General features: G+C 42.9%; 2 protein-coding genes and 1 pseudogene across 4 annotated transcripts in view; all 3 read left to right on the top strand.

The window, feature by feature from the left end:
- Positions 1-24341, top strand: part of OPHN1 (oligophrenin 1) — a 604444-nt gene that overhangs the window by 213311 nt on the left and 366792 nt on the right. The window lies entirely within an intron of this gene.
- On the top strand, positions 1317-1835 carry LOC118653825 (ATPase inhibitor, mitochondrial-like). The gene has a single exon (XM_036304630.1). The coding sequence runs from the start codon at positions 1556-1558 to the stop codon at positions 1733-1735; it is 180 nt and encodes a 59-aa protein (XP_036160523.1). The 5' UTR covers positions 1317-1555; the 3' UTR covers positions 1736-1835.
- On the top strand, positions 2079-2794 carry LOC118653824 (annotated as a pseudogene).

Below are 24341 nucleotides of genomic sequence, written 5' to 3' on the forward strand. Positions count from 1 at the left end.
GCCATGAGAATGAGTGAACTGGAGCTGGTGTTTACCACAATATGGATAAATCTAACAAATACAGGGTGGGCAAAGTATGTTAATAATAATAATAATAATCTATATATAAAAGCCTAGTATGCAAATTGTCCCCTTGGGAGTTCGACCGGGAGACTGGGAGTTCAATCACTCATTATGACGTGCACTGACCTCCAGGAGGTGGCACGGAACAAAGGAAGGACCCGGCCGGCATCCGGAAGGCCCTGATCAGTACTGATTGCCGGCCAGGCCTAGGAATCCTATCCCTGCAAGAATTTCATGCACTGAGCCTCTAGTTAATAAATAATAATACAGAATAAACCCTTTCACGTACTCATAACTATAAATCTACTTTTGCTCATCCCTGTATAATGTCAAAGGGAAAAAAAGTTATAAAAGCAGGTACCCACTATATGAGCCCATTTCTATACAGTCTAAAAACAGGTAAAACTAAGTGATGGTATTAGAAGCTAGGATAGTGGTTAACCCAAAGTGGGGGTATCAGTGACAAAACCGGTCTAAGAGGGCCCTTACTGATGTTGTTAATGTTGTTTTCTTTAATCTGAGTTCTAATTACACAGATGGGTTCAGTTGTGAACACTTATTGTGATTTGTGCAGAATATATTTCAGAATAAATATTATATTTTTTAAAAATTCAAAAAAGAACATTAAAATAATATTTCTTCATAGCATGTCTTCCACTGGAAGTCTGGTGTGTATGTACATATAAGGGGGCAGTGGTTTAGGGAAGTGCTATGGGTTTATCCTCCTGATAATCTTTAAATATGGACCTTCCTCCCCTATTATGATTTTTGCTCCCTTTGCCCACATAGGTGAATTATCCTAAGCAATTTTTAGTGTTGGTTTACTTAGTACAGTCATTAAAATGTGGACTCTGGGGCCAGACTACCTGGGTCTGCATCCTAACTCTTCAATTTACTCAGCTGTTGAGCTTAGGCTAGTCACTTAACTTCTCAGTTTTAGCTTCCTTATCTATTTGAGATGAATAACAGTCCCTAATAGAGTTGTCATGAGCATTGGAAAGTGTTATCTATCTATCTATCTATCTATCTATCTATCTATCTATCTATCTATATATAGAGAGAGAGAGAGAGAGAGAGGAAATATGCAAATTAGGCCAGGATGCCATAACGGGTCATGACCAGACAGGAGGAGGTTGCGCATGCAGCATGGGGGCAGGGCGGAAATGGGGACTGGCTCCCTTAGTAATCCTGCAGGGTTAATCTCAGGACAGGACAGGCACCAATGGACCAGCGCTGCAGGCAAGATCCCGACAGCTCTGCTGGCCACCTGGAACTCAGCCTTGGGCTCTGAGGCTGCTTCCTATCCCTTGGACTGGCTCCCTTAGTAGTCCTATAGGTTGAATCTGAAGAGGACAGGCCAGCCACCAATGGACCAGCACTGCCGGCACTTGAATGTGAACAGACAGAAGGAAAAAAGACCTTCAAGGCCTGTCCAAGGCGGGTTTGCGTTTAAAACCAAGTGGGGTGGTCCAGAGCTGCGGCACTGACAACTATGGCAGTATCGGTGTTAGCGGCACGGCTGTGGCTCGGAGTATGGGGAGTGAGGGCCATGCAAGCTGGAGGCTTTGGCTGCAAATGGTCAGCTAATTTCAGCTCTGAGGTGGGCGTGATCAGGGAAGCCGGTGGGACCTTTGCAAAAAAAGAGAAGGCTGAAGAGGAACAATACTTCTGAGAGAGCGGACTAAAGAACAGCTGGCAGCCTTGAAGAAACAACATGAAGAAGAGATTACTCATCATAAAAAGATTTATCGTTTGCAGAAAGAAATTGAGCGGCACAGCAGAACATCAAGAAACTGAAAGATTATGATACTGTGGGGGTGTCAGGGTGAGGGACAGCCAGCCACATTTGCCGTTGCAGCCTGAGCTGTCAACAACAAAAAGTGCGTGGGAGCTTGGCGGGCACACGGATGGGCGCACAGATGCCGGGCCGCCTCGCCACTGCCAGGCCTCGCTGCCGCAGCTGCCTCGTGGGCCAGGCCCCACTGCGGCCCCCCCTCCCCCCGCCCAGGAGGGGGATGTCTTGCAAACTGAACTTGACCGTGCACATGCCCGCTGCCTCCCTCAACGCTGCTGTCAATGTCCACCCACCTTCTACAACATGGCAACATCCTCCCAGTACTGCCAACTGCTGAGTGACTACAGACCACCATCTCTAGGCTACATGCAGGGAACAGGGAACAGCCAGGTGCCCCAGAGCGAATATGCTGAGCTGCTGGCCATCATCAAAGATCTGGGGAAGGAGAGCCGACCCATGTACGCAGGCAGAAAGAGCACAATGGAGAGACTGAAATGAGGCATCATCCACGTGAGAGGGCTGGTTGGGGAGTGCTTGGTGGAGACAGAGTGGAACGCCAAGTCCTAGCCTCCAAGTCAGCGTGAAAGGCTTTCCATCTTCTTCCAAGAAGCTCATTGACCCCCCACCCCCTTCAGATGAAACTTGGTTTCAAAATGGTAACAGCTTGGTTTCTCCTCCCTGTGCCCCTCCCATGGTTCCTCAGGCTCCGAACCTCCCTTCGCTGAAAAGGAGAAGAGATTTTTGCAGTTACTAGGCTTATATATTAGTTAGGAACTACCCAGGGAATTTTGTGTATTTTTTTAAAGTATTGATTTACATGATGCACATCAGTTACCTATCACAGCAAACTGTAGTTGGCCTCCCAGATACTGGTGTTTCTCTTCTGGATACATTTCTGTTACTCACATGGTTCCTTATGTTTCTCTTCTGAGCTGATCCAACTCTGAAGGTTTGTTTCAGCAAGTCCTGAGGCAGTGCTTTAGTAGCCAGTGCCCATTCACCACACAGTATAAATTCTGCTCAATGTAACTTTTTTTTCCTTAAGCATTTGCATGAGTTGAAATCAATCTTTAAAATGCACAAGTTATAAATACAGAAGAAAGAGAAACTTATCGAATCTTGCCTTACAAGGACCCCTGAAATTTCCCCTAAGGATATATGTAGGTTTCAGTTTTGCCTTTCCCATCAGTGGATCCAAACATCTGAAAGACAGTGACTAATAGTGTTTGCATCTTTGTATGTATTTATTATTTGATATAATAAAGCTTATTTTCATTAACAACAACAAAAAAAGAAACTGAAAGATCATGCTGATGATTAAGTGCACACAGTTTCCTATAGAACGGCTACATACTGTCCACTTCTATGAAGACAAAGTTCTGGTAACTAATATCTATCTATGCTGCCAACAGATTACAATAAATTGATATTAGTGGAAAAATAAAAAACAAACAAACAAGTGGGGTGATGTCAGAATTACCTAAGCAGGCCCCCACCCCTTCACCTGCCCAGACACCTAAGGTTCCTTTACAGCTGGGCTGATCCCAGTGCTGCCCAGTGGCCTGGACACCAGGTCTGACCACCTCTCTGGTTTGGCCCAAACATCTGAAGTTTGCATTAGTTGCTAACTTAAAAAATTGGAGTGTTCATGTAAAATCAGGATTCCCCACTTCTCTTTACAAAGTGGCCAATTGGCTACCAACCAAGGGTGATTGGTGTCACTTCAACCCTAAGAGAAACCCCCAGCTTGGGGATGTGGTGAGGAGGAAGCTATCCGTGCAGACAGTTCAGTTGTATAAGGTCCTGCAGACTGTGTCACAGCCCAAAAGTGTGGCCACTCAACTGCGAAGCAGCACAGCCATAAAACAGTGTGGCTGTTAAGCGAGGCCCCTCTGCAGCTTTCAGGGGGCTCCACCTGCTCCAACCCAGTGCACCCTTCTCTGCCTTAAGCTTCCCAGTGCACCCCACTCTGCCCCAATGAGACAGCTTCAGTGATTCAGCTCCAGCAGACAGAACACGTCCCAGCGGAAAGGGAAAGTGTAGCCCTGGCCAGTGTTCCTCAGTGGATAGAGCCCCCACCTGAAGACTGAAGGGCCTGGAGTTCAATTCCCAGTCAGGGTACATGCCTGGGTTGTGGGCTTGATCCCCAGTGTTGGGCGTGCAGGAGGCAGCCAATCAATGATTCTCTCTCTTCATTGAGGGTTCTGTCTCCCTCCCTCTCTGAAATCAATCTATACAAATAAAAAGGTAATATGCTAATTAGACTGAACAACTTCCAGACGACTTTCTGGAAGTCCTTTCGGACAAAGCCAAGATGGCAGGGCCGAGGCAGAGGCAGTTAGGGGTGATCAGGCTGGCAGGGGAGAGCAGTTAGGATGACCAGGCTGGCAGGGGAGAGCAGTTAGGGGGATCAGGCCAGCAGGGGAGAGCAGTTAGGGAGATCAGGCCAGCAGGCAGGTGAGCGATTAGGAGCCAGCAGTCCCAGATTGCGAAACAGTGCAGGCTGGGCTGAGGGAACCCCCCACCATGCATGAATTTTGTGCACCGGGCCAATAGTTATATATAAAATTCTTAGAACCCCGTCCAATGCAAAGTAAGCATTATTTGTTTTTGCTATTATTGCCTTTCATATCTATTAAAAAGAATGATTCTGTATATATTATTTTTGTATCTTCTTTTTTTCACTCAAAATTATGTATAAGGATTGGTAAAAGTAGGTCTACAGTGGTAATCCTATCTAATAAAAGAGAAACATGGTAATTAGCATTCGACCACTACCCTTCCCATTGGCTAATCAGGGCGATATGCAAATTAACTGCCAGCCAACATGGCGGCCGGCAGCCAGGCAGCTTAAAACGAACATGAGACTTGCTTGCTTCAGTGATGGAGGACTCCAACGTTCCCTGCCTGCCGCTGCAGGCCTCTGAGCTGCAACTCTAAGCAGCTATGTTACAAATATAGAAGCTAAACAAAACCCCAGAAACCTGCTTTAGTCCGTCGGGCTTCAGCCAGCAGGATCGCAACATTGTTTCAAATACAGAAGGTAAACAAAGGCCAGACACCTACTTTCAGCAGCGGAGGCCTAAGAACTGGAGCCAAGCCTCAAAGCTAAAGCTGGCCCAGAATAAAAAAAAAAGAAAAAAAGGAGAGGTTGGGAGCTTCAGTCACCCGCCAGTCTGAAAACAGCTCTCAGCCCCTCACCCAGACTGGCCAGGCACCCCAGTGGGGACCCCCACCCTGAAGGGTGTGTGACCAGCTGCAAACAGCCATCATCCCCTCACCCAGGCTGGCCAGGCACCCCAGTTGGGACCCCCACCCTGATCCAGGACACCCTTCAGGGCAAACCAGACGGCCCCCACCCGTGCACCAGGCCTCTATCCTATATAGTAAAAGGGTAATATGCCTCCTAGCACCAGGATCAGCAGAGCCAAGAGGCCTCCCGGCACCGGGATCAGGGTGACAGGGGACAGCGCCCAAACCCCCTGATTGCCCTGCGGCTCTGTGTGTGACAGGGGGCAGGGCCACAACCTCCCTATCCGCCCTGCTCTATTCGTGACTGGAAGGCGCCCCAACCCCCTGATTGGCCCTGCTCTGTGTGTGACAGGGGGTAGCGCCCCACCCCCCTCCCCCATTGGCCCTGCTCTGTGTGTGATGGGGTAGAGCCCTAACCTCCCCATTGGCCCTGCCATGAGTGTGAGTGAGAGTGGCGGTGCCTTAACTCCCTGATCGGCCCTGCTCTGTGGGTGATAGAAGGCGGCGCCCCAATCCCCACCCCACGGGCCCTGCTCTGTGTGTGATGGGGTAGAGGCATAACCTCCCCATCGGCCCTGCCCTGAGTGTGACAGTGCTGGCACCCCAACCCCCTGATCCGCCCTGCTCTGTGTGTGACAGGGGGCGGTGCCCCAACTCCCCTATCGGCCCTACTCTGTGCATGACAGGGGGGAGCTCCCCAAACCCCTGATGGGCTCTACTCTGTGAGTGACAGGGGGGAAGTCCTCAACCCCCTGATGGGCCCTGCTCTATGCATGATAGGGGGGAGCTCACCAACCCCCTGATGGGCCCTGCTCTGTGCGTGACAGGGTACGGAGCCCCAAACCCCCTGATGGGCCCTTCTCTGTGCGTGACAGGGGGCAGTGCCCCAACCCCCTGATTGGCCCTGCTTTGTGCGTGACGGGGGTGGCGCCGCAACCTCCCCATCGACCCTGCCTTGAGTGTGACAGGGGGTGGTGCCTCAACCCCCCAATCGGCCCTACCCTGAGCGTGACTGAGGGTGGCATCGCAACCACCCAATCTGCCCTGCTCTGTGCATGACGGGGCGGCGCCCCAACTCTCCAATCGGCCCTGCTCTGAGCCCGACCAGGGGCTGCACCAAGGGATTGGCCTGCCCTCTGCCACCCGGGAGCAGGCCTAAGCCAGCAGGTCATTATCTCCTGAGGGGTCCCAGACTGTGAGAGGTCACAGGCCCAGCTGAGTGACCCCCCGCGCCCCGAGTGCACAAATTTTGTGCACCGGGCCTCTAGTACAATTAAACAATAAATAATACAATAGTACACTGTTTCATGTACTCATAATTGTAAACCTACTTTTGCCCACCGTTGTATGTGAGATTCGTCTGTGTTCATATATTTGACTAGAGTTCTTATTTTATTTTTTTGTAATCCTCACTTGAAGATATGTTTTTATTGGCTTTAGAGAGAGGGTGAGGGAGAGAGAGATAAACATTGAAGTGAGAAAGAAACATTGATCTGTTGCATCCCATATGTGCCTCAACTAGTGACCAAACCCATAACCTAGGTATGTGCCCTGACTAGAATTGAACCCTCAACCTTTCAGTGTATGGGATGATGCTCCAACTAACTGAGCCACACTGTCCAGGGAAAGTTCTTTCAATTTTTTAAAACTGATAGATATGTGCTAAGCACTTTATTTTTTAGGGGGGCGATATAAATATTTTTAAAAAATGCATTTTATTGGTGAGAGTATTACCTATGTCCGCCATTTCCCCCCCTTTGCCCTATCTCAAGCCTTCACCTGTCTATTGTCTGGGTCAATGGGCTGTGACTAATTTGTACTTCTAAAAAAAATCTTTACCTTTTTAAGCCATACCCCCAACTCCCGTCACAACTGGCAACTGTCAAAATGTTATCTGTATCTATGAGTATTATGATTAATTATTAATTATTGATTAATATGTATTTACTAGAGGCCCGGTGCACAAACATTTGTGCACTCGGGGGGGCGGGAGGGAATGTCCCTCAGCCCGGCCTTTGCCCATTCACAGTCTAGGACTCCTTGGGGGATGTCCACCTGTCAACTTAGGCCCACTCCCCGGGGGATCAGGCCTAAGCTTGCAGTTGGACATCCTTCTGGCAGCCAGGGAGCCCTCGGGGGATGTCTGACTAAAGGCTTAGGCCCCCAAGGGATTGGGTCTAAACCGTTAGTTGGATATTCTTATTGCTGCCACGGAGGTGGGAGAGGCTCCTGCCACCACCACTGCGCTGGCCAGCCATGAGCCAGCTTCTGCCTGAGTGGAACTCCCCATATGGACGTGCACTGGCCACCAGGGGGCAGACGCTCCTGCATTGAGCGTCTGCCCCCTGGTGGCCAGTGCGCATCACAGCAACCGGCTATTCTGCCATTCAGTCAATGTGCATATTAGCCTTTTATTATTATTTTATAGGATGTCCCTATTTCCCCCCTTTAGCACCCCCTACCCAGCTCTTGCCCCCCACTTCTCTCTGGCCATCACTATCCTGTTGTCTGTGTCCATGGGTTGTACATATATTCTCTTTGGCTAATCCCTTCTTTAAATTCACTTCTTTAAATTTTTATTTTCAGGTAAGTGCTTATAACTGCACTATTATATATTTTCTGTTATATTATTTAGAATTAATATAATTTTTAATTGAACTCTTATAAATTTTAGCACAATTTAATAAATTATGCTAGAAGCAATTAGGAGATTTTTCATGTAATGCATACACATTTCAATTAATATTTTATGAATTTTTAATTTTTTAATATTTTAATTTGAAATAATCTCATACATGTAAAAAAAAACTATAAAGTACTACAGCATATTATATGTACCCTTCACCCAATTTCTTAGGTGTTAATAATTTAAACATAACCATTATACAACTAACAAAATTTGGAATATATTTTTCTTACAATCTCTTTAATGTTACTTAATCCATTTACTTTGTTTTTGTTAATCTTCACCCAAGGATATTTTTCCATTAAATTTTAGAGAGAATGAAGAGAAAGGGAGAGACACATTGATTGGTTGCCTCCTGCACATGCTTTGATAGGGTCTGGGGATCAAGCCAGCAACTGAGCTACATGCCCTTGACTGTAATTGAACCTGGGACCCTTCAGTCCTCAGGCTAATGCTCTATCCACTGAGCAAAACAGGCTGCAGCTTAATTCATTTACTTTTAATCTATATGTGTCTTTATATTTAAAGTGGGTTTTGTTTTTGATTCACCCTCATAATCTGTCTTTTAATTGGTGCATTTATGCCACTGACTTTCAGAGTGCTTACTGATAGAGTTACTACCATATCAGGCGGCTGCTGCGGCTTCTGAGGCGGGCGTGCCTTGCCGCCCTAGGACCCACCCATCTCCAATCTTGGGTCCTGGGGCCGCAAGGCACGGCCAGCTGCTGGGGGCTTTCTGGGGCGGGCCTGCCTTGCCGCCAGGGACCCACCAATGGGGTCCTTGGGCAGCTGGCCTGCCCTGGATGGTGGCGCGCTGGTGGTTGGTGCTGTCCCTTCCTGCCTGCAGTATGCAAATTAGCTGCCATTTTTGTTGGTGGTCAATTTGCATATTGTGATGATTAGCCAATGGGAGGCATAGCGAAGGTATGGTCAATTACCATGTTTGTCTATTATTAGATAGGATTGCCATTTTATTGTTCCTATTCTTGATCTTCTCTTTTCTTCTTCTTATAGATAACCAATTAATATTTCATGTAATACTGGTTTAATGGTCATGAACTCCTTTAGCTTTTTCTTGTCTGTGAAGCTCTTTATCTGACCTTCAATTCTAAATGAGAGCTTTGCTGGGTAGAGTAATATTGGTCGTAAGTCCTTGCTTTTTATCATTTTGTGTATTTCTTGCCCCTCCCTTCTGGCCTGCAAAGTTTTTGTTGAGAAATCAGCTGACAGTTGTATGGGCGCTCCTTTGTAGGTGAATAACTGTTTTTATCTTGCTGCTTTTAAGATTCTCTTTTTATCTTTAACCTTTGGCATTTTAATTATGATTTGTCTTGGTGTGAGCCTCTTTGTGTTCCTCTTGTTTGGGACTTTCTGTGCTTCCTGGACTTGTGTGTATATTTCTTTCACCATGTAAGGGAAGTTTTCTGTCATTATTTGTTCAAATAAATTTTCAATTTTTTGCTTCCTCTCTTATCTTTCAGGCACCCCCATGATGAGAATTTTGGTACGCTTGAAGTTGTCCCACAGGCTTATTACACTATTTTCATGTTTTTGATTTCTTTTTTTCTTTTTTGCTGTTCTGGTTGGGTTTTTTCCTTCCTTATATTCAAATTTCTTGATTTGATTCATGACATCCTCTACTCTACTGTTGATTCACTGTTTATATCAGATAATGTATTCTTTATTTCTGATTGGTCCTTTTTTATGTTGTTGACATTCTCACTAAATTTCTTGAAATTCTCACCAAGTTCCTTAAAGTTCTCATTAGGTTCCTTCAGTATCCTTATAACCATTGTTTTGAACTCTATATGGTAGTTTTATTGCTTCCATTTTATTTCTGGAGATTTTCCTGTTCTTTCATTTGTGATATGTTTTTTTGTCTCCACATTTTGGCTGCTTCCCTGTGTTTGTTTCTATGTATTATGTAGATCTGCTATGTTTCATGGATTTGGTAGACTGGCCTTGTTTAGTTGGTGTCCTGCAGGGCCGAGTGGCTCAGCCTCCTCAGTCACCCAAGTTAGGCACTCAAGTTGCACCCCAGTGTGAGATGTGTGCACTGTGCTATTGTAGTTGTGCTTTGTTTGATGTTGGCATTACTGGGAAGGATTGACCCCCAGGCCAATCAATTGCAATAATCGGCTGAGACTGCAGTGGAAGAGCTGTTGTGCAGGAGTTGATCCTTTGGAGCAGGACTTGATTCAGTGGGGCTTTGGTGCTCACCAAGTCCATACTTTGAGTGTGTCACTTATGGAGGTGTTAGTGTTGTAGTCTGGTGCGGTCAAAGCTAACCACCAAGTGCACTGGCTTTGGAGCCTCCCAGTAGTTTCAAAGTCAACCGCTGCCTTGGGCCACCCAGCAGGAGCTACAAAGCAATCTGCAGATGGCTGCTATTTGTGTTGGGCTTGGAAGTGCCTAAGAGAGTCCTTGCTATGATCCAAGGTGGGTTGCTACTAGTGCCAGGCCTGGGGCCACTTATTGAGATGATGGGGCCCACTGAGGCCAGCTTGTATTTGAGAGATTTTAGGAAAGTCCAAAGCATGAGGCAAGAGAGGCCAGTTGTATGGAAAAACCACTGGGAATGGCTTTAATGAGCCTGCTAGTAGGAAGGGGTGAGGTCTCATGGAATCACTAGGGTAGGACAAAAATTGTGAGCCAGGTTGATGAAGATTCAGATATGGTGCTCTGCTTGTTGGCTCTGTGGTGGGTAGAGCTTAGCAAAGGAACAATGGCTTTTGCAACCACTTCTTTCAGGGAGAAAGCTCCCATCCAGATCTCACCCTGATTCTAGGCAACTTAATTCCTCCCCAAATGTCCCAGGTTCCTTTCAAGGTGCTGCCCTGGCACTGGTGCTCAGACAGAGGGAGTTCATGCACTTGCCCTTTAAAAGGGATGCCCTGGGGCCAGAAGTCTCCATGTTGTGTGACTCAGCCACAATTTCCGCTGGCTATTACAGACAGAGTTGTGGGGACTTCTTTTCCTGGCACTGGAACCCTAAGTTAGGGGCCAGGTATGGGGCTGGGATCCCTCACTCAGGGAAACCGCCACAGCCAAGATAGCCCTCCCTATTTTAAACTGCCACATGTAGGTGTGGGACCAGCTGTTTCTGTTACATTGCCTCGTGTCTCTGCCCCTCCTACCAGTCTCAATGTGCTTTCTTCTTTAATTCCCTAGTTGTAGAATATACATTCAGCTAGATTTCAGGTGGTTCCCAATGACAGTTGTTTTGTATTTTAGTCATAATTTTAAAGTGGTTGTGGGAGGCGGCAAGTCCAGCTTTTACCTACAGCACCATCTTGACTGAAACCCTCGAGCTGTTTAAATTTTTTGCTACATATTATTCCATTGTGAGAATAAATCATGATTTCTTTTTCTTGGTGGTTTATGATTTCCATAACTACACAAAAAAATATAAAGAAAACTCTCTTTCTTAAAATCTTTATTGTTGAAAATATTATATATGTCTCCCCCCCCCATTAAACCAATCCAGTTCACCCATGCCTCTTTCCTCCCCCATCCTAGACTTTAACACCCCTACTGTCTGTCTCCATGGGTTATGCATATATACATACAAGTTCTTTGGTTGATCTCTTCACACCCACCCACCCACCCTCCCCTACCTTCCCTCCAAGATTTCCCACTCTATTCCATGCTTCCATGTCCCTGGATCCACTCCATTCATCAATTTATTTTGTTCATTAGGTTTCACATATGAGTGAGTTCATGTGATATTTATCTTTCTCAGACAGGCTTATTTCACTTAGCATGATACTCTCCCAGTCCCTCTATGCCATCTCAAAGGGTAAGAGTTTTTTTGTTTGTTTTTTTTACAGCAGTGTAATATTCTATGGTATAAATGTACCACAGCTTTTTAAAAATATATATACTTTTATTCATTTTAGAGGAGAGAGAGATAGAAACATCAATGATAAGAGAGATTCATTGATCAGCTGCCTCCTGTATCCCCACACTGGGGATCAAGCTGACAACCCAGGCATGTGCCCTGACCGGGAATTGAACCATGACCTCCTCGTTCATAGGTTGACACTAAACCACTGAGCAATGCCGGCTTGGCATACCACAGCTTTTTAATCCACTCATCTGCTGATGGGCACTTGGGCTGCTTCTAGATCTTAGCTATTGTAAATTGTGTTGCTATGAAAAAGGGGTACATACATTCTTTCTGAATGTTATCTTGGTTTTCTTAGGATATATTCTTAGAAGTGGGATCACTGGGTCAAATGGCAGTTCCATATTTAATTTATTGAGGAAATTCCATACTGTTTTTTTAAGTTTGTATTTTATTGATTGATTGACTTCTTTTCTTTGATTTTTTTTACAATATATAAAATAAATCTATTACCAGATTGTAGATACAAAATCATTAGCCATTTACATGCAATGAACATTAATATTTCAAGAAAAATGATTTTAAATATAATAATGTTACATGCAATAAACATTATTTCAAGAAAAGCAATTTTAAATATGTTACATGCAATAAACATTCATATTTCAAGAAAAATGAATTTAAATATAATAATACTAGCCCTGACTGGTTTGGCTCAGTGGATAGAGCATCAGCCTGTGGACTGAAAGGTCCCAGGTTTGATTCTGGTGAAAGGCAGGCACATCCTTGGTAGGAGGTGTGCAGGAGGTAGCTGATTGATGTTTCTCTCTCATTGATGTTTCTAACTCTCTATCCCTCTCCCCTCCTCTCTGTAAAAAATCAATAAAATATATTTAAAAATAACATAAAATAAATATAATAATACTAGAGGCCAGGTGCACAAAAATTTGTGCACTGGCGGGGGAGGGGGTGGGGGGTGTCCCTCAGCCCCACTTCTGCCCTCTCACAGTCTGGGACCCCTCGGGAGATAACCACCTGCTGGCTTAGGCCCTCTCCCTGGGTGGCAGATGGGAGTCCTGATCCCTTGGTGCCCGCCGCGCCTCCCTGGGTCGCGCACACAGCAGGGCCAATCCGGGGGTTGGGGCGCTGCCATGGGTCGTGCACACAGTAGGGCCGATCCAGGGGTTGGGGCGCCGCCCCAGGTCGGGTCGCACACTGGACACCCCGGGTGGTTCGCACACAGGACGCCCAAGCAGGCTTGCCAATCGCTGCTGCCCCGCCTGGCCGCCCCGGGTCGGGTCACACACGGGATGCCCGGGTGGGCCGGCGGATCGCTGCTGCCCTGCCCTGCCTTCAGTATGCAAATTAGCCGCCATCTTTGTTGGCAGTTAATTTGCATATCACACTGATTAGCCCATAGGAGGTGTAGTGAAGGTACGGTCAATTACCATGTTTGTTTATTATTAGATAGGATTACATGCAATAAACATTCATATCTGAAGAAAAAGTTTTAAATATAATATTATCAAAATTGTACTAACATAGTATAATATCACAAAAGTTGTAGGAAATATTAAAAGTCTGCAAATAACAGGATTACTTCTATTATATTCTAAAACACGTTTTTTCTCTGGCTCTATTTTTGTTTATCAGTTTATGTTGTTGATTATATTCCACAAATGAGTGAGATCATGTGATATTTATCTTTCTCCAACTGCTCTCCAGGTCCATCCATGCTGTTGCAAATGGTGAGTTCCTTCTTTTTTACAGCAGCATAATATTCCATTGTGCAGATGTACCGCAATTTTTTAATCTGCTCATCTGCTAATGAGTGAGCACTTAGGCTTTTTCCAAATCTTAGCTATTATAGATTGTGCTGTTCAGAACATAGGGGTGAATACATCCTTTCGGATGGGTGTTTCTTGTTTCTTGGGATATAGTCCTAGAAGTGGGAATACTGGGTCAAATGGGAGTTCTATTTTAATATTTTGAGGAAACGCCATAGTGTTTTCCATAGTGGTTGCACCAGTCTGCATTCCCACCAGCAGTGTAAGAGGGTTTCTTTTTCTCCGCAACCTTGCCAGCACTTTTCGTTTGTTGATTTGTTGATGATAGCCATTCTGACAGGTGTGAGGTGGTACCTCACTGTCATTTTTATTTGCATCTCTTGGATGATTAGTGACTTTGACCATGTTTTCATATGTCTCTTAGTACAATATTCATAAATCAATAAACGTGATACATCACATAAACAAATTGAAATACAAAAATCACATGATCATATCAATAGACGCAGAGAAATCCTTGCACCCCTAGAATAAGTACCACTTGATCATGTTGAATGATCTTTTTAATACGTTTCTGGATGTGATTTGCTAATATTTTGTTGAGGATTTTGCCATCTATGTTCATCGGGGATATTGGCCTATAATACTCTTTCTTTGTCTGATTTTTGAATTAGGATAATGCTGGCCTCATAAGAACAGTTTGGAAGTGTTTCTTCCGCTTGGATTTTCTGCAATAGTTTGAGGAGTATAGGTGTTAGTTCTTCTTTGAAAGTTTGGTAAAACTCCCCTGTGAAGCCGTCTAGACGTGGACTTTTTTTTGGTGGGAGTTTTTTGATTACTGATTCTATTTCATCAGTTGTCATTGATCTATTCAGGTTTTTTTATTCTTTCTGATTCAGTTTTGGGAGATTGTATTTTTCTAGAAATTTGTCTATTTCATCCACATTGTCCAGCTTGTTGGCATATAGTTGTTCATAGTATTTTCTTAAAATCCTTTGTATTTCTGTGTTGTCAGTCATGATTACTCCCATTTCGTTTTGGATTTTATTTATTTGGGTTTTCTCTCTTTGTTTTTTGATTAGTTGGCTAATAGGTTATCAATTTTGTTTATCCTTTCAAAGAACCAGCTCTTGGTTTCATTGATTTTTTGTATTGTTTTTCAGTCTCTGTGTTATTTCTGCTCTAATCTTTATTATTTCCTTAGTTCTACTTACTCTGGGCTTTCCTTGTTATTGTCTTTCTAGTTCTTTAAGTCGTAGGGTTAAATAGTTTATTGCTGATTTCTCTCTCTCTCTTTCTTTCTCTCTCTCTCTCTCTTTTTTTAAGGTATGCCTCTAGTGCTATGAACTTCCCTCTCAGGACTGCTTTTGCTTTGTCCCAGAGATTTTCGGTTTTTGTGTGTTCATTTTCTTTTGTTTCTAGGCAGCTTTTTTTTTTTTTTTTTTTCCTGATCTTTTTGGTAAGCCATTTATTACTTAATAACATACTATTTAGCCTCCATGTGTTTAAATGTTTTGGGGTGTTTTTACTGTAGTTGATTGCTAATTTTGTTCCACTGTGATCTGAGAAGATGCTTGCTATGATTTCAATCTTCTTGAACTCGTAGAAACTTGTTTTGTGTCCTAACATATGGTCTATCTTTGTGAATGATCCATGTGCACCTGAGAAGAATATATATTCTGCTGCATCGGGTGAAATGTTCTATAAATGACAATTAAATCCATCTGCTCCAGCGTCTCCTTTAGAGACTCTGTTTCCTTGTTAAGTTTTTGTCTGGAAAATCTATCCAATTATATTAGAGGGGTTTAATGTCCCCTACTATAACTGTTTTGTTGTCGGTCTCTCCATTAAAGTTCCCTAGAAGTTTTTTTTTTTATATATTTATGTGCTTCTATATTGGGTTCCTATATGTGTACCAGGGTTATATCTTCTTGTTGCATCAATCTTTTAGTATTATGTAGTGACTTTTGTTATCTCTTGTGATGACCTACATTTTGAAGTCCATTTTGTCAGATATGATTTTTGGTACTCCAGCTTTTTTTTCCTTTTCCATTTCCATGGAAATTTTCTTTTCCATCTCTTCACTCTCATCCTGTGTGTGTCTTTTGTTTTGAGGTGGGTCTCTTGTAGACCGCATATATTTTTCTCATTTTTTTTTATCCATTCAGCTACCCTATGACTTTTGATTGAAGCATTATTCCATTTACATTTAGATTTACATTTAGGATGGTTATTGATAGGTGCTTATTTATTGTCATTTTAATCAGGTTGTTGCCACAGGTCCAAAATGGAAACTATGCCCTCACCCCATGATATTTTGACTGGCTTATTTCACTTAGCATAATGCTCTCCAGTTCCATCCATGCCATTGCAAATGGTAAGAGTTCCTTCTTTTTTACAGCAGCATAGTATTCCATCGTGTAGATGTACCACAGTTTTCTAATCCATTCATCTACTGATGGGCACTTAGGCTGTTTCCAGATTGTAGCTATGGTGAATTGTGCTGCTATGAACATACGGGTGCATATATCCTTTCTGATTGGTGTTTCTGGTTTCTTGGGATATATTCCTAGAAGTGGGATCACAGGGTCAAATGGGAGTTCCATTTTTAGTTTTTTGAGGAAACTCCATACTGTCTTCCATAGTGGCTGCACCAGTCTGCATTCCCACCAGCAGTGCACGAGTGTTCCTTCTTCTCCACATCCTCTCCAGCACTTGTCGTTTGTTGATTTGTTGATGATAGCCAGTCTGACAGGTGTGAGATGGTACCTCATTATTGTTTTGATTTGCATCTCTCGGATGATTAGTGACTTCTGAGCATGTTTTCATATGTCTCTTGGCTTTCTGAATGTCCTGTTTTGAAAGGTGTCTATTTAGGCCCTTTGCCCATTTTTTGATTGGATTGTTTATCTTCCTTTTGTTAAGTTATATGAGTTCCCTCTAAATTTTGGAGATTAGGCCCTTATCAGATATGACATTGGCAAATATGATTTCCCACGCAGTGGGTTTTCTCGTTGTTTTGTTGATGGTTTCTTTTGCTGTGCAGAAGCTTTTTATTTTGATGTAGTCCCATTTGTTCATTTTCTCTTTAGTTTCAAGTGCCCTAGGAGCTGTATCAGTGAAGAAATTGCTTCGGCATACGTCTGAGATTTTGTTGCCGTTGGCTTCTTCTAGAATTTTTATGGTTTCCCGTCGTACATTTAAGTCCTTTATCCATTTTGAGTTTATTTTTGTGTATGGTGTAAGTTGGTGGTCTAGTTTCATTTTCTTGCATATATCTGTCCAATTTTCCCAACACCATTTATTGAAGAGACTATCTTGACTCCATTGTATGTTCTTGCCTCCTTTGTCAAATATTAATTGAGCATATTGGTTCGGGCCGATTTGTGGGCTCTCTATTCTATTCCATTGATCTATATGCCTGTTCTTGTGCCAGTACCAGGCAGTTTTGAGAACAGTGGCTGTGTAATACATCTTGATATCTGGTATTGAGATCCCACCTACTTTTTTCTTTCTCAGGATTGCTGCAGCTATTCGGGGTCTTTTTTTATTCCAGATGAATTTTTGGTCAGTTCGTTCTAGATCTGTGAAGTATGCCGTTGGTATTTTAATGGGAAGTGCATTGAATTTATAGATTGCTTTGGGTAGTATGGACATTTTAATGATGTTGATTCTACCAATCCATGAACACAGTATGTTCTTCCATGATATTTTGAATTTAATTTAAAAAATCAATTTGCAATGAATATTATAAAAATAAATATATTAGTCACAATTTGGGTTTCCTATACCAATAAAAGACAAACATGCAAATTGACTGCACTTTCGCTATGCCTTAAGCCACCCCCACCAGCCAATCAGAGCGACTATATGCAAATTAACACAACCAAGGTAGCAGCCGGCAGTCATGGAGCTGGAGCGAGCAGGAGGCTTCCTTGCACCAGTGATGGAGGAAGCCAAGGTTCCCCGCCTGCCGTGGCCCGGCTCTTAGCTCTACTGAAAGCAACAAAGTTTCAATTATAGAAGGTAAATAAACCCCAGATAACTGCTTTAAGCCAGCCGTGGCCACAGAGCTGGAGGGAGCAGGAGCTGGCTCTGAGCTCCACTGAAAGCAACAAAGTTTCAATTATAGAAGGTAAACAATCCCCAGATTCCTGCTTTCAGCCAGCCGTGGCCACAGAGCTGGAACAAGCAAGACTGGTTTGCCCCTGGTGATTGGAGGAAGGCAAGCTTTCCGCAGGCTTCTGCTAAAGTCAACAAAGTTTCAATTATAGAAGGTAAATAAATCTCAGCATAAAAAAAGAAAAAAGAAAAAAAGGAGAGGCTGGGAGGTTATGTCACCAGGGTGCTTGGCCAGTCTTAAAACGGCCCTCAGCCCCTCACCCAGACTGGCCAGGCACCCCAATGGGGACCCCCCACCCTAAAGGGGGTGCAGCCAGCCTGAAAACAGTCATCAGTTCCTCATCCAGGCTGGACAAATCTCCATGGGGTGAAGGTCCCCACTGGGGTGGACATCCTCCGAGGGGCCCCACACTGCAAGAGGGCATAGGCCGGGCTGAGGGACCCCCCAAGTGCACACATTTTTGTGCACTGGGCCTCTTGTTCTTCAATATTTTCAGCTGAAAATTCTAACGAAAAATGATTTTAAAGTTGGTCAGGGCTGCCACTTAGGGAATACATTTTTATTTTGATAGACGCATGTGGTGTGTTGGGAAGGTCTGCCACTTGTGTCTACAGTCGCTTATGGTGTATAATGGGTTAATTATGTCTTCTTTTCTCTCTCTGTTTCTTCTTTTCATTACATCAATCCCTGCTGGTAGCCGGTCCATCCTTGCTGCTTGACATAGTCGCTGCAGGGAAGAAACATCTTCACAGCATATGTTTCAAGGGACCGGGCGTATATGGCATACTGTTCTTAATATGTTTACTCACCTTCTTGGCTCTATGTGTTTTAACCAAGGTCTCCTCTCCGAGAAAGGTTGTTTCTCCAGGTAGGGATTATCCCCTAAAGTTAGGGAGGGAATAAAACCCCTTCACTAAGTGCCAGGAGGGTAGTTAATCACTTTAACTACAAACAATCACGCTTAAGCTACATAATCTTTACTCCCTGGAATGGAGCTAAGAAACGCCCTAACCTTTGGAATAGAGATTGATAGGATTGGAATCAACTGGTATAAATACAGATGTAACAAGACAACAGGACACAGAACCTAGAGACAGAACCTAGTGAGAGAACCTGGCTGAAGAACGTAGAGACAGAACCTGGGTACAGAACCTGAATAGAACATGGCAAGAGAACCTGACTAGAACCTGGTGACTGAACCTGGCTGGAGAACCTGGACAGAACCTAGCGAGGGAACATGGCTAGAGAACCTGGCTGGAGAACCTAGCAAGAGAACATGGACACAGGACCTGGCTGGAGATCCTGACCAGAACTTGGCTAGGGATCCTGGCTAGGCTGCTGATCAACTGAACACTGTCTCCGTGTCATTCCTTCTTTGCTGACTCTGTCCACACCTTTGGGGACCCCTGGGCCTGCTGGGGCCGGACCCCAGCAAATCCCTTTAGCATTTCTTGTAATGCTGGCTTGGTGGTGATGTACTCCTTTAGCCTTTTTGTGTGTGTGTGTGTGTGGGAGGGGGGGTGTCTGGGAAGCCCTTTATTTGATTGTCTATTTTGAATGATAGCCTTGCTGGATATGGTTATCTTGGTCTCAGATGCTTGCTTTCCATTACCTTAAGTATTGCATGCCATTTCCTTCTGCCCTGTAGAGTTTCTGATGAGAAATCAGGTGTCAGCCTTATGGGAACTCCATTGTAGATAACAGTTTTTTTTTTTCTCTTGCTGCTTTTAAGATTCTTTTTCTTTAATTTTTGGCATTTTAATGATGATGTGTCTGGGCATGGGCCTGTTTGGGTTCTTCTTGTTTGGGGTTCTTTGTGCCTCCTGAACTTGTGTGACTTTTTCCTTTACCAGGTTAGGGAAGTTTTCTGCCATTATTTCTTCAAACAACTTCTCTATTCCTTTCTCCCTTTCTGCCTCTTCTGGCACACCTGTTATTCTAATATTTTCACGTTTTCCATTGTCTCACAGCTCCTGTAAGCTGTCCTCCTGTTTTTTAATTGTTTTTCCTTTTTGGTTTTCTGATTGAGTGACATTATCAGCTCTGTCTTCCAATTCTCTGATTCGATCCTCAGCTTACCACATAACCAGCTGTGTATTTCTTCCAATGTGTTCTTTATTTGTTTTATGTCATTCTTTATCTCATACTCTTCTTTCTTCATAGTTACTATATCTTTTTTCATGGTGTTGAGAATTTTTATTATCATAACTCTGAACTCTATTTCAGATAAATCCATTATCTCTGCTTCATTTAACTCTTCTTCTGGAGAATTCTGTAGTTCTTTCATTTGGGGGTTGTTTCTTTGTCTCCTCATTTTGGCTTTGTATTTGGGTTTGTGAATATGTATTAGGTAGATCCTCTACACCTCTCAATCTCTAGTGAGGGACAGTGTTAAAGGCTGCTTCTTAATAATTAGGTCAGGCAAAGGCTCAAAGCCTCCAGATGTTGCCTCTGCCTACCTAGTGATAATAGGATGCAGACTTGAATTGCCCCCCAGGCAATTGTCCTCAGGTGTGGCAAGATTATTTTTAAACAGGGTGGGGCAGTTGCCTCTGCCTAGATGCTAATTGTTAGTTTTAATCTCTTAAGTGGCCTCAGGGCAAGGTGTTTTTCAATAGGATGTGTCCAATGTCTTCCCCCCAGGCAAGGCAAATGTCTATGTCAAATCAATATCCTCTGCTTGGTGAGGGATTGACTTAGCCCAGGAAAATTGGGCTGTTTGCCTTCTGAGCTCTATCCCCCTCTTACAGCTCTGGTACATTTTACCCTCCTTCGGCCAGAGCACAATGTGGGTGGTTCCACAGGGAATTTTTGTGCATTGGCCATTCAAGAGGGTGCCTGAACTTTCAGCTGCCACTCCCTGGCAGACAGCAACCCACTGCTTTTCACAGGTAGATGTTATGTGGGTACCCTCCTCAGTTTTGATGCTCTCTGCTGAGGAGCCCAGCTTGTGGATTAGATCCCGTAGTTCTCAGTGGCACCTCCCCACAAATGATATATCTCTCTGGGACTTCAGTTGCTGTCTTTGGGTGCCCATCCATGGCTTTTACACCTCTGCCCTTCCTATCAGTCTCTATGTGGTCTTCATTTTTGGTCCTCAGGTGTTACGGTTCTCTCCTGCGAGTTTTCCATTGATTATTCAGGAAGATTTTCTGTTTTTCATTGAAATGCCAAACCCAAATAGAAAGCCAAAATGAAGAGACAAAGAAACAACCCCCAAATGAAAGAACTATGGAATTCTCCAGAAGAAGAGTTAAATGAAGCAGAGATAAGACATTTATCCTGGGAGCATGTCTGTGCAATATCCACTTACTCTGCCACCATTTTTTTTTCTTCTCATACTTTTTTACACAGTGGCTATAGCAGTCTGCATTCCCACCAAAATTACATGAGGGTTCCTTTTTCTGCAAATTCTCCCCAGCACTTGTGGATTTTTGATTTATTGATGATAGCCATATGTGAGATGGCACCTCATTATGGTTTTACTTTGCAACTCTTGAATGATTAGTAACTTTTCATGTTTCTTGGCTTTCTCTATGTCCTCTTTTGGAAAGTTTCTATTTATGTCCTTTGCCCATTTTTTTTTTTTATTGTTGAAAGTATTACATGTCTCCTTTTTTCCCTGATTAACTCCCTGCCCCCCTGGCCACTCCCACCCCTGAAGGCAAGTCACCACTGCGCCAGTGTCTGTGCCCATTGGTCATACTAATATGCATGCATACAAGTCCTTTGGTTGATCTCTAACCCCCTATTCCCTGCCATCTCCCTGTGATTGGATGGTCTGCTCAGTGCCACTTTGTCTCTTTATCCATTTTTGTTCATCAGATTATGTTGAGAATTATATCACACATATGAATGAGATCATGTGATATTTATCTTTCTCTGACTGGCTTATTTCACTTAGCATAATGCTCTCCAATTTCATCCATGCTGTTGCAAATGGTAAAAGTTCCTTTTTTATAGCAGTGTAGTATTCCATTGTGTAGATGTACCACAGTTTTTTAATGCACTCATCTGCTAATGGGCACTTACGCTATTTCGAAATATTAGCTAATGTAAATTGTGCTGCTATGATATAGGGTTGCATATATCCTTTCTGATTGCTGTTTCTGCTTTCTTGGGACATAGTCCTACAAGTGGGATTACTGGTCAAATGGGAATTCAATTTTTAACTTTTTTTTTTTTTTTTAATATATTTTATTGATTTTTTACAGAGAGGAAGGGAGAGAGATAGAGAGTTAGAACCATCGATGAGAGAGAAACATCGATCAGCTGCCTCCTGCACATCTCCCACTGGGGATGTGCCCGCAACCCAGGTACATGCCCTTGACCGGAATCGAACCCGGGACCCTTCAGTCCGCAGGCCGACGCTCTATCCACTGAGCCAAACCGGTTTTGGCCAATTTTTAACTTTTTGAGGAAATCTATAATGTTTTTAACATTGGCTGCACCAGTCTAAATGCTCACCAGCAGTGCAAGAGGGTTTCCATTTCACCACATCCTTGCCACCACTTTTCGTTTGTTGATTTGTTGATTTCTTGATGATCCCCATTCTGACAGGTGTAAGATGGTACCTCATTGTTGTTTTGATTTGCATCTCCAGGATGATTAGTGACTTTGAGCATGTTTTCATATGTCTCTCGGCCTTCTGTATGTCTTTTTTTGAAAAGTGTCTTCTTAGTTTCTTTGCCCATTTTTTTGATTGGATTGTTTATCTTCTTCTTCTTTTTCTTTTTCCTTTTTTTTTTTTTTTAACTTGTATGAGTTCCCTGTAAATTTTGGAGATTAAACCCTTGTCTGAAATAGAATTGGCAAATATGCTTTCCCATGCAGTGGGCTTTCTTGTTGTTTTGTTGATGGTTTCGTTTGCTGTGTAGAAGCTTTTTATTTTGATGTAGTCCCATTTGTTTATTTTCTCTTTTTCCATTGCCCTAGGGGCTGTATTGATAAAGATATTGCTACGACATATGTCTGATATTTTGCTGCCTATGGTTTCTTCTAAGATTTTTTATGGATTCTCATGTTACCTTTAAATCCTTTATCCATTTTGAGTTCATTTTTCTGTATGGTGTAAGTTGGTTGTCCAGTTTCATTTTTTTGCAAGTATCTGTCCAGTTTATCCAACACCATTTATTGAAGAGACTGTCTTGACTCCATTGTATACCCTTTGTCAAATATTAATTGAGCATAATGTGTCGGGTCAATCTCTGGATTCTCTGTTCTGTTCCACTGGTCTATATGTCTATTCTTGTGCTAGTAGCAGGCAGTTTTGAGAACATTTGCTTTGTAATACAGCCTGATATATAGTATTGTGATCCCTAAAAATTTGTTCTTAAGATTGCTGTGGCTATTCGGGGTCTTTTTTTATTTGATATGAATTTTTGGAGAGTTTTTAGGTTTGTGAAATATGCCATTAGTATTTTTATCGGGAATGCATTAAATCCATATTTTTTGGGGTAGTATGGTCATTTTAATGATGTTGATTCTACCAATTCATGAACACGGTATATTCTTCCATTTGTTTATAGCTTTCTCTATCTTTTTTTTTTTTTTTTTTAATGTGCTGTAGTTTTCCTAGTACAGGTCTTTTACCTCCTTAGTTAAGTTTTTTTCTAGGTATCTTAATTTTTTTTCTTCCTGATTGAGTCTTGGATGGTCATATTTTTCAAGGAATATGTTCATATCTTCCAGGTTGACAATTTTGTTGGAATAGAGTTGTTCATAGTATTTTTTTTTTTTACAATCCTTTTATTTCTGTGGGTTCTGTTGTTATTTCGCCTCTTTCATTTCTGATTTTGTTTACTAGTATTTGGCTCCTCTCTCTTTGCTTCTTGGTGAGCCTGGCTAGAGGTTCATTAATCTTGTTTGACCTTTCAAAGGACCAACTCTTGGTTTTATTTATCTTTTGTATTTTTTTTCCTTTCGTCTGTATTTCATTTATTTTTGCTCGGATCTTTCGTATCTCCTTCTTTCTGCTCACTCTGAGGTTTTCTTATTGCTCTCTTCTAATTCTTTAAGTTGTATGGTTAGATAATTTATTGCCAGTTTTTCTGTGTGTTTTTTTTGTTTGTTTGTTTGTTTTTGTTTTTGGTGGGGGTATGAACTTTGCTCTCAGGATTGCTCTTACTGTGTCCCATATATTTTGTATTGTTGTTTTAATTGTCATTTTATTTCAGGATGTTTTTAATTTCTTCTTTGATAACCCAGTCATTGTTTAATAGCATTTTTTAATTAAATCTTTATTGTTCAGATTATTACATTTGTTCCTCTTTTTTCCCCCCATAACTCCCCTCCACCCAGTTCCCACCCCACCCTCCTCCCTCACTCCCCACCCACTGTCCTCATCCATAGGTGCATGATTTTTGTCCAGTCTCTTCCCGCATCCCCCACACCCCTTTCTCCCCCAAGAATAGTCAGTCCACTTCCTTTCTATGTCCCTGATTCTATTATAATCACCAGTTCATTCTGTTCATCAGATTATTCACTTGATTTTCAGGTTCACTTGTTGATAGATGTGTATTTGTTGTTCATAATTTGTATCTTTACCTTTTTCTTCTTCTTCCTCTTCTTAAAGGATACCTTTCAGAATTTCATATAATACTGGTTTGGTGGTGATGAACTCCTTTAGCTTTTTCTTATCTGTGAAGCTCTTTATCTGACCTTCAATTCTGAATGATAGCTTTGCTGGATAAAATAATCTTGGTTGTAGGTTCTTGGCATTCATCACTTTGAATATTTCTTGCCACTCCCTTCTGGCCTGCAAAGTTTCTGTTGAGAAATCAGTGGAC

Source organism: Myotis myotis, unplaced genomic scaffold, assembly GCF_014108235.1.
Source record: "Myotis myotis isolate mMyoMyo1 unplaced genomic scaffold, mMyoMyo1.p scaffold_m19_p_4, whole genome shotgun sequence".
Lineage (NCBI taxonomy): Eukaryota > Metazoa > Chordata > Mammalia > Chiroptera > Vespertilionidae > Myotis > Myotis myotis.